At 35.9% G+C, this 12,927-nt stretch overlaps 2 protein-coding genes across 2 annotated transcripts; one reads left to right on the forward strand and one right to left on the reverse strand.

The window, feature by feature from the left end:
• The first annotated feature begins 2,422 nt into the window (after positions 1-2,422).
• LOC114402634 (tubulin beta-1 chain) lies at positions 2,423-4,820 on the forward strand. The gene is made up of 3 exons (XM_028365282.1): positions 2,423-2,942; positions 3,522-3,791; positions 3,887-4,820. The coding sequence occupies exons 1-3, from the start codon at positions 2,549-2,551 to the stop codon at positions 4,567-4,569; spliced, it is 1,347 nt and encodes a 448-aa protein (XP_028221083.1). The 5' UTR covers positions 2,423-2,548; the 3' UTR covers positions 4,570-4,820.
• Positions 4,821-7,862: 3,042 nt separating this feature from the next.
• Positions 7,863-11,751, reverse strand: LOC114401524 (oxalate--CoA ligase-like). Its single transcript, XM_028364045.1, has 4 exons — positions 11,380-11,751; positions 10,218-11,262; positions 9,224-9,327; positions 7,863-8,328 (listed from the first exon to the last, which is right to left on the reverse strand). The coding sequence occupies exons 1-4, from the start codon at positions 11,734-11,736 to the stop codon at positions 8,140-8,142; spliced, it is 1,695 nt and encodes a 564-aa protein (XP_028219846.1). The 5' UTR covers positions 11,737-11,751; the 3' UTR covers positions 7,863-8,139.
• Between the last annotated feature and the right edge of the window lie 1,176 nt (positions 11,752-12,927).

Below are 12,927 nucleotides of genomic sequence, written 5' to 3' on the forward strand. Positions count from 1 at the left end.
TAGTTTGCAAACGATGAATGCTCTAATACTTGGATATAGTCGGTTTAATTTTAATTTACAATCCTTATGCAAGTTTGTGTCTTAACTGAATTGGATACCCTTTGACCCGCTGAATGGATTTAGGAATTAAGACACACCGCCCATATTTCATACTTGGAAAACTCATGTCCAAACGTTGCTTGTTATTACAGCATATATAGTGGCTTGGTTTTTTGTTCAGCACAAATATAGAAAGATGTCTATAATAAGTTATTATTATGTCACTTACCTGTTGACGAGAAAGTGCAACCAGATTCCCAAATTAATGTCTCACTCATCAGTTATTGCCTTTGCTTTCACATACATCTGGCAAAGATAGATAATTATAGAACTATTCATAACGAGGAAGACTTAAGCAATTTAGTAACACAAAGTCACAAACCACCCCAACTTCCTCTTATAATGATTATTTTATAGTTGGGCATTGGATCCATTAAAATAAAAGAATGAAAAAGGTCGTAACTTTGCCATGAAGGGTTTTGTGATCCCTACCTCTACTCTCAATGTTACTGTTGAAAGACTCCTTTACTTCTATTCTTATATACCCAAGAGAAAAGGACCCTACATGTTTTGTGGTTTTTTTCTCAATGGGTCCACTATCAATCTTTGGCTAGAGTGAAAGAAACGTTTGCACACCCTAGTGGAACTTTGAGTACACTTTTGATGATAGGGATGGAATCAAAGGAAGCACGGACTATATTTAAAAGTATGTATATCCAAATATGGTCCATTATGGGCATCAGTTTAGAACTTGCGTGTGTGATATGTGCAATGCTAATCCAAAATTCCAAGTACAGTGATATATGAAGCAGACATGAAAGTACATTTTGGTTGAAATGGTGCATCAATATTAATTCACAATCCCGACACATGGGTAGTCGTTTTGATAACCAAATCTTGCTTGGTTCATTTTGGATAATAATAATAATAATACCTTTCAACATTTTGGCAAATCTCCTTGATATCTTTCATTTTTTTATCCATACAGCAACTCTCGTTAATTATTTGAAATATTATTTCATTGTTATTTCCTTATCTTATATATATTACTGTTTGAACTTAGAAGTTACCTATACATATAATTAGGTGCAACTTGTTTTGAAAGATATAATTATTGTTGAAAGTTTAAACAAAATATTATACTGATTTATAATAATGATAGATATTAACACTTCTTATTACACACAAAAAATACATTACATTATGCGACTCATATAAGTAAGGAAGGTTGTTGTAAATGTTTAAAATAAAATAAAGGATCATGTACAATTCCAAGAAATCTTAAAATATTTATGTCAATGATTTTTAACTTTGTTTTCCTCAATTTTGAGCTGTTAAATATAACCAATTAAGCAACCAACAATATGTCAAATCTCCCCTCTACATTAACTCGAAATAGGTAGTGTTTATGTTACGGGGCTTGCATGGACCAAACTAAGGAAATGATTACCCTTGCCTTCGCTACAACATAATTATTTTGTAATTTTTGCATTAGAACGTGCAATTTTCTGTTCAATTCAATCCAAATATACCCTGAGCAACTAGAGTAATTTGAATATTAATTCCACAAGAAGTTTGAATGATATTCGAGAAGGCTACATGAAACTGCTAAGAAAACTATCATTGATTGACACAATTCTGGACACAACATACACTATAGTACTAAAAGAAAACTTGGTATCCAAGTAGAAATTATTTTTTGATTGTACAGAAAACCCACAACATTTTGAAAGCGAAAAAAGATTGTTCCCTTCATCACCAAGTAATCAATTCCAAGTAAACGATAAAGAAAATTATTAATTTCTTATTAGGGATGAACCAGTCAACCCTTGAAGGTGAAGAAGTAGTGACAGACTGACAGAGCAAATAGATCTTCTCCCATTCACAAGTAAGCATAAACAAAATGCTTTTCCTAGAAGCCTCGAATTTACAAAAATTGCAAATCCAACCCGCAATCACGTGCCACCGTTACCAGCTTTTCATGTGCCCTTGTGACCCAAAGCCAAAAAAACCCAATTGCTCTCAAATGCACATCGCGCGTCAAACTCACGCGCTAACCAAGAGCGTCACTTCCCTTTTGAAACCTCGCAGTCTCTAACCGAAGCGTGTCAGAGCAGGCAAGGCACACCCCCCAACGCATTAACGGCCGGAACATCAGAAAATCCTTCCCCGCCACGTGTCCATATCAAATCCCATCCAACGGCAAGAAACATCAAGACAACAAAACCTGACCGCAGTAGAAACCTCCCTCAGAAGATTCAAAATTTTCCGTTCGCTTTTCAAATTTTAAATTCCCCCTTAAATCCAACGGCTCCGTCAAATCCCTCCGTTAACTGCTGAGCCACCACTTAACGGCGTCACAAGTCCGTCCTATAAAAAAACTCTTCTTCTCGCAGGTTCTTTTCACGGACGAGGGTTTCGTTTCGGGTTTGACGTTGTTCACAATCACTTTCTGCGCTTCACTCACTCCCTTCGTGCGGTTTTCTTTCTTTGTCGAACTCGTGCGAAGATGCGTGAGATTCTTCACATACAGGGAGGGCAATGCGGAAACCAGATCGGAGCGAAGTTCTGGGAGGTGGTGTGCGCGGAGCACGGGATCGATTCCACGGGGAGGTACCAGGGGGACAACGAGTTGCAACTCGAGCGAGTCAACGTCTATTACAATGAAGCGAGTTGCGGAAGGTTCGTGCCGAGGGCGGTGCTCATGGATCTAGAGCCAGGGACCATGGACAGCGTCAGATCTGGTCCCTACGGTCAGATTTTCCGACCTGATAACTTCGTCTTCGGCCAGTCCGGCGCCGGAAACAACTGGGCCAAAGGTCACTACACCGAAGGCGCTGAGTTGATTGACTCTGTTCTCGATGTTGTCAGGAAGGAGGCAGAAAACTGTGACTGCCTTCAAGGTATAACTTACTCTAACTTCCTCTCGTTGCGACTTTTTTTTAGGGTTTTGTCTTTGTTTTTAGGGTTCTTGCGTTTCTGCTATTATTTTTTCGATTGGAGTTTGTTTGTTAGTGTTTGAGAGTTGTTTGTATGGTTTTGAGTGTGAATCGATGGTCTCCGTGGTGTTTATCTTGTACTGTTGCTACGAAGGAGTGAAGCTAAAGTGTATGCATTATTTAGCATGAGTCTTGATCTGGAAAATCTCGTTTGATTTTACTGGTTTTGTAGTATAGTAATGTTTGCCGTTAATTGGTTGTTCTAATTTTTGTAAGGCTTTGTTAGCGTTGTTTTCGCCTGTTCTGTGTATTTTGAAAATAAAATTTAGTTGAAATGGCGAGGTGTGAATACTAGTTATCTACATTGTTCATTAGTTTTTCATTTGTTGGATTTGAGTGAAGATATGCTTGAACTATGTGAGTTAAAAATTGCCGAATTGAATTATTTCCTTGCGAGTGTACGAGTAATACTGACATTTCTGTGCTCTGTTGTTATGTTTATGAGCAATTAGGGTGCTAAAAGAAGTTTGCGTGTTTTTTCAGGGTTTCAGGTTTGCCACTCTCTTGGTGGTGGAACTGGTTCTGGAATGGGAACACTGTTGATCTCGAAGATCAGGGAAGAATACCCTGACCGAATGATGCTTACATTCTCTGTGTTCCCATCCCCTAAGGTTTCTGACACAGTTGTTGAGCCTTACAACGCAACATTATCAGTGCACCAGCTCGTTGAAAATGCAGATGAATGCATGGTTTTGGATAACGAAGCTCTCTATGACATATGCTTCCGCACCCTTAAGCTCACCACCCCAAGCTGTGAGTTCATCTCACCAATTCTTTTGCCTGTGATGCTTTTTCACCTCTTTGATTCATTTACTGACATTGTGCGTTTGTTCTTGTTTCTGAAACAGTTGGAGATCTGAACCATCTAATTTCAGCCACCATGAGTGGTGTGACATGTTGTCTTCGATTCCCTGGTCAACTCAACTCAGATCTTCGCAAACTCGCTGTGAATCTCATTCCCTTCCCTCGTCTGCACTTCTTCATGGTGGGATTTGCCCCACTCACTTCCCGTGGTTCCCAACAGTACAGGGCTCTCACTGTCCCTGAATTGACCCAACAAATGTGGGATGCTAAGAACATGATGTGTGCAGCTGATCCTCGCCACGGTCGTTACTTGACAGCTTCTGCGATGTTCCGTGGAAAGATGAGCACAAAGGAGGTTGATGAACAGATGATCAATGTTCAGAACAAGAACTCATCGTACTTCGTGGAATGGATCCCCAACAATGTGAAATCCACTGTCTGTGACATCCCTCCAACTGGGTTGAAAATGGCATCAACCTTCATTGGCAATTCTACCTCTATTCAAGAAATGTTCAGGAGGGTGAGCGAGCAATTCACGGCTATGTTCCGCAGAAAGGCCTTCTTGCATTGGTATACTGGAGAAGGTATGGATGAAATGGAGTTCACTGAAGCTGAGAGCAACATGAATGACCTTGTGTCTGAGTACCAGCAATACCAAGATGCAACTGCTGATGACGAGGGCTATGAGTATGAAGATGAGGAAGAACCTCAGGAAGATGAGGCTTAAAACAGTGTAGTAGTGTTTTGCAGGGTGTTCTTGTTTGTGTGTTTTGTTGTGATACTCTGTTTAACGTTGTGTTTTTTTTCATCATCCTTTGACCTGAATATCTTTTTCGGGATTTTGGATTGCTTTGGGGGCACTCTCTGGCTTCGTGGCTTATCTCTTCTAGTTTAGGGATTTTATTTTTCTGCATGTTTTCATTATTGTTAACATGGTGGTCGCCCTTTGATTGAAACGTAGTTGATATATTCTTATAATTTGGATGTCGCTCTTCCTGTTAAGGGGTTTGAAAGTTAAACATTTCAGGTTTAATTTTACGATTTAGATAATTTTTTTCTCTTTTGGTTTCTTCTTTCTGAAATTAATCTATAAAACTTGTGCCGCCACCACCATACTTTCGTCAATCCTTTGCAACTACCCACACCTCCGTCAATCTCGTGGCATCATTGCGCCTCTGTCAAACCCGTGCCACCACTACATGTCCGTCCATCCTTTGCAACCACCATAGGTCTTCATCGATTGAGGCAGAGCACGAAGAGCAAGGAACGGAAGCACCAAGTGGAAGGGATGGAGGCTCGTGTTTGGCTTTTTTCTTTAAAAACAAAATTGATCTGTTTAATGGTTTTGTTGTCGTAGCGCTACAATGGCAGCGATGATAGTGAGTTACCGAAGTTGGTGGGGCTGTAAGGGGAAGAGACGTTTGGTTTCACATTAGAATCCGTCCACATGGATGTGGATACAGTTTGTTGCATATTTGGATAACACATCCATTTTAACATGAAAAATTAATCCTTAAAATAGTAGTAAAGATAAATTAACACATTTGGATAACACTGCAATTCAATAGACCCCAAAAGCTGATTGATCCTTAAAATTTCGTAATTGTGATTGTGATTTGCTTTAGATATCAATTCTTGTTGAGTCAATAAATTCGTTCAAGATAGACCTCCAAAATCTATATAGTTCAAACTTAAGAGACCCCACCAAGATATATAAGTGTAATACCTATTTTATATAATTAATTTCATATATTAATCTCAAAAACATGACGAAATAGTGATGGTAGCGATAATCACCTATAGGGATGTATCTGCATTAGAAACTTTCGGTGCAATTTTTTCCTCGAGATTTTTCCCTCCTTAGTTGCCCCATAATTTGAAATGTAATTAAAAAAAGTTATTATGAGTATTGCCTATTAATTTTTATATACAAATATTGCTTCCACAACTTAAAATATCTGAATTCATCACTGGTTAAGTAATGGAAACAACCACAATGATCGTCTCAATTAGATTTTAATTTGAATAGTTTATCTTTTTAATATTAATCTAAAGGTTATCATTGAAGAGTTTTTCGTTTGAATCCCGCGTGTATATATAGGGACAAAAATTGTAAAATGATTGCATGTACCAAGAATTTAATTAGTGTCTTTTCTAAAAAAAATAAAAATTTAATTAGTGGTTGGGACAAAATGATGGCATATATTCTCATTCACCCAAGCAACTAGTTATCACGTGTATATTTGTTGTTTACTATTATGTTAATATATACACGGGTTGAATTCTGACAAAAATTGATGTAGCATTGTCAGAATATAATTTTTTTATTTATTAAAATAGTCAGAATATATAACATTCTCTACCCTGGAGTTTTTGAGTGCCCGTGATTGTAAACATTCTAATTCTAATTCCTGACCCAGTACATTTTGCCTATAGTACTGAGGTCCACCAGGATACGTTGGTAACTAGAGTTGTCCCAGTGCTTTATTCCCTCGTCAGTCGTGACATTAGGACAAGGTTGTTCCAATGCCTTAATCCCCGACGATGCATAGCCAATCCTACTTTAACAGCCTGGATTCAGAAATAAACTAAATTAGAGGTCGAAACAAGATAAATAATAAATATTAAATCATAGTAGTTAAAAATATATCATATTTATTTATCTAAGATAAGTTGTGTAAGCCATTCTTTTATATAAAAAAATTCTTCAATAATATAATATATATCAAATATTTCAACCATTTATTAAATTCTCGAATTAATTCGTTAATTTTTACGAGTTTATGAGTCCACTTATTATATATGAGTTGATTTTTGAGTAAACTTTTTTTTAGTAGACTCTGTTGACTCTCGAATTTACTTCTGAGTTAGCAAGTATAAAAAATTAGACCAAAATATAATTTATTTTGGATTATTTTTTGTTTGTTTATTGTTCAACATACCTGCATTTAAAATAAAAATTTTCACATTTTATAATATTAAATTCTTGTTCTCTAATAACATCAAACTCTCTATGGGAATAATCTACCACTATAATATAAGTTATTATCTAGTAGTGATGCATTACTAGAATTGATTATTTAAGTATTCTAAAATTTATAATTTATTATTTTATTTTGTTATATTGTTGAAATGTTTAATTGATATGTTATTTATAGATATATTATTATTATTTTTATATGAAGTGTAATTTTATTAGTGTAAGTCAAATTTATGAAACTCTCATGAGTTTACGTAAACTCTCAACTTTAATAACCTTTATTTCAATAACCTTTTATCAAATAATCAATTAAAAAATCCATCTTCCATATAATTTTTTAGCTTAATTTTAACCATTACGAATGATTATATCATTTTAGCCGTTAAAACCAGAAAATTACCAAAAACATTAAAAAATCAATCAATGGATAAGTAAAACATTTTCTTATTTCATCAATCCTTAACAAATTTCTCAATTAAAAGTGAAAGGAATATCAAGTTTATAATGTTGAGTTCATGGTCTTTTTACTTTTGTTTTTATTTTCTGCTTCTATTTTATTTATAAAATTTGTCGTTTCATTGTTTCTTGTACAAATCTTTAAAAACAAGAAATAAACTGAAAGCAATATAACGATTTTGTAATTAAAAATAAAAATAGAAAACTTTTTTTCAAAGTAAACAGGTTGTTATATTAAAAGATGCAACCTCTTTGTTTAGTAAATAATAGATAAAACTTTACCGGACTTAACCCATAGACCAAACAGACGATATTATTAATATAGATTTACATATCTCAATTTGCTTCGATTTGAAATTTTTGGACTCATCTAGCCATACAACTAGTGCTCAACTCTAATTCTTTCTCATAGAAGTGCTTTGAGAAAACTACAATATTTTCTATGTTCTTCCTATTCATTTCCTTTTAAAATTAGGGATGAAAAATCTATATATGATTATACCATTTTAGTCTTTGCTGTAGGCTATTAACTCTTGTACACATTGTGTAAAAGGGTGGCCATTGCCAAATCATTAACATACACATACAGGAAACAATTTAATAAGTTTTTATTACAAGGACCAAATTGAGAGAATGTCCTACATGTATAGATACTAAATTACATATATAGGGACTGAATTATACGCTTATCTTGATTTTTTTAAAAATATAAAACTAATCCTTAAATCTTTATGGAACATCAAACTTGCCCATAGGCTAATACAATGTTAAAATTTATGGTTGGTCTACTTCAAGAATAATATTCATTTGGGCTATTTATTGGCAAGCTATTTATTTCGGCTCCAGATAGTATTCAGCTGCTCAAGTTTGAGAAACAAAGTGTTCTGCTACAAGACGCCTTAGAATCTTGCCAGTTGCAGTCTTGGGCAAAGAATCAGTGAAGAAGACCTTTTTAGGGACTTTGAAGGCTGCAAGGTTCTTCTTGCTAAATCTCTGCACCTCTGCCTCATCAATGTTTGATCCTTCTTTTGGGATGATTGCACAATTTATCTGTTAAAATGTTAGATGCGATGAATAGTTCAACACAAATTTTCAACACGTAGCAAATGCATATGGTAAGCCCCCAGATTTCTGAGCTATCTTTCTATTGCTAGGTAATTGTCAAATAAATTCTTGGTATCCTTATAGTACCTATTCCCTTTTTTTATTATTTTATTTGACAACTTTTTTCTTATTTGAAAATTTGAAATTGTTTTAAACAAGGAAAAAAAAATATAACCAGACAAAAATAAGTGTCGTTATTACAAGGAAAAGAGTATGCTCTATGCCTCTATGTGAAGACTGAAAAAAAAAAATTCCCTAACCACATCAATATGATATAGATTGATACAAACAAAAAGGAAAGGGCTCTCTCCCAGCCTCTCCCAATTCAAGGACCGCAATTGTGATGCTTACGTGATGTTGTGCTTTTTCAGCCAAAAATATATATTCCTTAATAAGTATAAATTTTGTTTTTTCGGTAAATACAACTGGATGTATGCTCATGAGTTTATGATGTTTCTTTGTTTATAAGGTTTATTGAGATCAAACTCATCAAAGTGTTTGCTTTTTTCGGTAGACAACTGGATATATATGCCCATGAGTTTGTGACCTTTCTCTGTTTTAAAAGGTTTGTTGAAACCAAAGTGATTAAAGAAGAGATAAATAAAACAAGGGTGAGGCGGAAAATCAAAAGGAATAAAGGTAACAAGGAGTCAAGGACCATGCACACGATTCCTCTAAAATGATTTTTTTAAAATAAACAATTAAGTGTATCAACTTGATTTAGTTTAAAATATATCATAACCTCAATTTATCATAAATCTACTTTTTGGTTTTTACTAGACTATTAAGAACTAAACCCGTTTTATAAGAGATGTATTTCCCACTAATTAAAAACACATACCTCTTCGCCATATTTGTCATCTGGTACTCCGAATGCAACTGCCTGAGCAATGTCTGGATGAGATAGAAGGACAGCATCAACCTCTATTGGTGATATTTTCTCCCCTTAAAACAAAATAAAAAAAAACTTGCTTATAAATCGCCATAATATGATAATATATTATGCATATATGTAAAAAAGGAAAATGCAACCGATATTTCACAGACATGAAACTGACACGTTACCATCGTCATTTCTTATTACATCTTACTTCTAATATGCACACCAAATCACTAATTTCAAATATATTTTAAAGATGAAATAGAATCATATACAAACATAAAATAAAAACATGCAACACTGTTTCTTCAGGTTTTTTTTTCTGCCAGCAAGATATATATTCCATAACCATAATCAGAGGCTAGTGCCTTTTGAGGTACAAAGAAGCTTTTGTCTCTTTAAACAATTTTTTTTTTTATAAGGAGATATAAAGTTGATTGAATGATTAAAAAAAGATTTTAAATTCAATTTTTATTATTAAAAAAATTAATATCAGTATTTATCAATAAAAATATTTTTTTCATATATTTTTAGGAGCTGTCATGGATGTTGTTTAATGTTGTTGGTGATGCAATGCCACGAGGAAATATTCCACCGGGCACCGGGCACTTTATTATAGGAAAAGTGTAAAACACTTTGACATCTCGGAAGTTATTGCCTAACGAGTCATAAATAACAATTACGTACTATTTGGCCAAACAACACCTTCTAATTGATGCAGTAGTATGTGTTAGGTTACGTTTCAGATACAAATACACAGCACAACACGAATCTATCCTTTCTTTAAAACACTAAAATCCAAACAGAAAATCTCATAATGATCCTTTTTTACGATAATAGGAACGACAAAAACCTTCCCTCTTAACTGTGAAATCACAAACATTTGCCATGCATAATGACTACTAGTGTGCAATTTATAAAACCATAAATATAAAATATATATATAGTTATATACCTCCACGGTTAATAAGCTCCTTGATGCGACCAACAAGGTGCAAATACCCATCCGAATCAAAAAACCCGATATCACCAGTGTGGAACCACCCGAATTGAAACGCAGAATCATTCGCATCAGGGTTGTTTTTATACCCTTTGGTCACGTTAGGTCCTCTAATACAAATCTCACCTTTCACCTCATTCTTTTGAATCTCACCATTCTCGTTTAATATCACCATTTCCTGGCCCACGGGCTTTCCAACCGACCCGGCTCGGTGAGGCCCATCTTCGGGCAACGGATTCGACGACATCAAATGCGAGGCTTCCGTCATCGCATACGCCTCCAAAACCGGTGCACCGAACGCCTCCTCCAACCGTTCCAATATTGCCGGTGCAAGCGACGCGCTACAGCTCCGGATAAACCGGAGCTTCGGGTAAACCGGTTCCGCGTTTTTTAAGTGACGCTCCAGCACGATCTGGTGCACGGTGGGAACCGCGGTGTACCACGTGGCGTCGTACCTCGCCATGTCGCTCCAGAACGTGGAGGCGGAGAACCTCCCCGCCTCCGGAAGAACCACGGCGGCTCCGGCGGCTAGCGAACTGAGCAGCGCCGCGAGCAGGCCGTGCACGTGGAACAACGGGAGAACGATCACGGTCGAGTCAGACTCAGTGAGTCTGTACACGGACTTGATGTTCTCCACGGAAGAGGCCAAATTGTGCTGCGTCAACGGCACGCCCTTGGGGCGGCTCGTGGTGCCGGAAGTGTGAAGGAACAGTGCCACGTCGGAAGCGTCGTTGGCGATTTCGGAGACCGAGTCGATTGCTGACTCGGTGGAACTCAGAGAGAGACTCAGCTCCTCGGCTTCCGCGAGCCATGCCGTTGCGTGCGGAATGTTAAGCTTGGAAGCCGCGGCTTGAGCCGGCTCGTTTCCTTCTTTTGAGGTTAGTAACAGCTTTGAATCTGAGTCAGATAGATAAAACTCGAACTCCTCGGCGGTGTAAGCCGCGTTCAATGGCGCCGCCGTGGCTCGCGCTCGAATAACGGCCAAGAACGTTATTATAAACTGAAAATAAATATAATATTAAAAAATGAATTAGAAATAATAAATGATAAATAAAATAGTTTTTGTGTGTGTGTGTGTGTGTGTGTTGGCAATGAAGCAATGAGGATCGGAGAGGACCTCGACGGTGTTGGGGAAGGTGAGGGCGACGACATCGCCGGGTTTGATGCCGGCGGAGAGGAGGCCCGAGGCGGCGAGTTCGACGAGGTGGTGGAGACGGGAGTGCGTGAGGTCGAACTTGCCGGAGACGGAGACGGCGCGGCGGGAGGGGAATATTCCGGCGACGCGATGGAGCAATCCGGTGAGTGTGGTTGGAGCTTGCTGCATTGTGATTTGTTGTGATCGGCATTGGAAACGTGAGAGCATGAGATTTATAAAGGACGCCAAAAGAGGGAATGCTTTTCGTGAACGTGGCGAGTTCTCATACGTGGGAGACCGAATATAGTATGGTAGTACACAGAAATTGCAAACTACCATGGTTTCATACTTTCAGCTTCTTAAGTCGATAATTTACTAAAAAAAATTGTAATTGTGACCTAAAATATTAAACTAAGATTGTTTTTTTAAATTAGTTATTAAAGTTGTTCATATATGCTTTTTATATTATTTAATAAATAAAAATAGTATTTGAAGCAACTATAGTTTATTATTTAAATGATTAAATATTTTTATTAGATAATGAAACAGTGAAAGTGTACTAATTTGAAAGGAATTTGTTTCACGACATATTCTTTCGTTTCTTCCCAGATAACTTACATTCTTTTATTTTTAGGAAAATTTATTCTCATAAGTGAACATCTCATATTTCTTTGAGAATAAAAGATATTTTTTACTATAATTATTTATTCTCACTACATTGTTTTACATTTTTTTTAACTTTTACTTCTTTAATTAAATATTTTTTTTATAAAATTACTAAATAGTGTTTTTAACTATTTATCCATAGGATATAATCTTTATATATATATATATATATATATATATATATATATATATATATATATATATATATTATACTTAAATTTCTTGTAGAAGTTGAAGAGTTCCTATTTAGAAGTCGCAGAAAACGTTCTTGGCAAATTATAGACATCTTGTGCAAATAGTCAGGAACATAGGAGGTGTATATTCCTTTTTCTCCTTCCCTTTGTAGAGGTATTGTGTATCACACTTGGTCTTATTTTGCTTCCAAGATGAGCTTGAAATTGAAGTTCTGCCAAGAATAAAGTAAATATCATATTTGGCCTCCGATCTTTGCTGTAATGCAGAGGACGATTCTCTCAAACACATCGGATTTCTAGCTTAATAAGATAATGATTCAGCCTTGTCTTTCTTCATGATCTATAAATATTAAAATGGAAACAAAGAAATACGAGATACAAGTGAAGACGAACATTAGGACATAGATTTGATAGGTTTTTGGGTTTTAATATGATTGGTTTGTCTACGATGGAATCTATTCATTGTTGGAAGACTAGGGAATTTTGTTGGAAGCAATGAAAGAAGAAAAGTGGAAGGGATTGTAAAGCGAACTAGTTTTAACGGAGGAAGACTGGGAAATTTTGTTTTCCAAAAATTAAAAAGACCAGAGACTTTTAGCCTTTTAGGGGATACGTATAAGCTAATAGGTCAACATGTTTAATGGATCTTTAATATATAAGACAAAATATA

The sequence above is a fragment of the Glycine soja genome, chromosome 20, assembly GCF_004193775.1.
Source record: "Glycine soja cultivar W05 chromosome 20, ASM419377v2, whole genome shotgun sequence".
Lineage (NCBI taxonomy): Eukaryota > Viridiplantae > Streptophyta > Magnoliopsida > Fabales > Fabaceae > Glycine > Glycine soja.

Excerpts from the sequence above, each read along its gene's own strand:
- LOC114402634 (XM_028365282.1), top strand. The coding sequence starts at position 2,549 with ATGCGTGAGATTCTTCACATACAGGGAGGGCAATGCGGAAACCAGATC. Across the intron at positions 2,943-3,521 it reads AAACTGTGACTGCCTTCAAG|GGTTTCAGGTTTGCCACTCT; the intron begins GTATAACTTACT and ends GTGTTTTTTCAG. Across the intron at positions 3,792-3,886 it reads TAAGCTCACCACCCCAAGCT|TTGGAGATCTGAACCATCTA; the intron begins GTGAGTTCATCT and ends TTTCTGAAACAG.
- LOC114401524 (XM_028364045.1), bottom strand. The coding sequence starts at position 11,736 with ATGGTAGTTTGCAATTTCTGTGTACTACCATACTATATTCGGTCTCCC. Across the intron at positions 9,328-10,217 it reads GGAGCTTATTAACCGTGGAG|GGGAGAAAATATCACCAATA; the intron begins GTATATAACTAT and ends TTTTGTTTTAAG. Across the intron at positions 8,329-9,223 it reads ATGACAAATATGGCGAAGAG|ATAAATTGTGCAATCATCCC; the intron begins GTATGTGTTTTT and ends ACATTTTAACAG.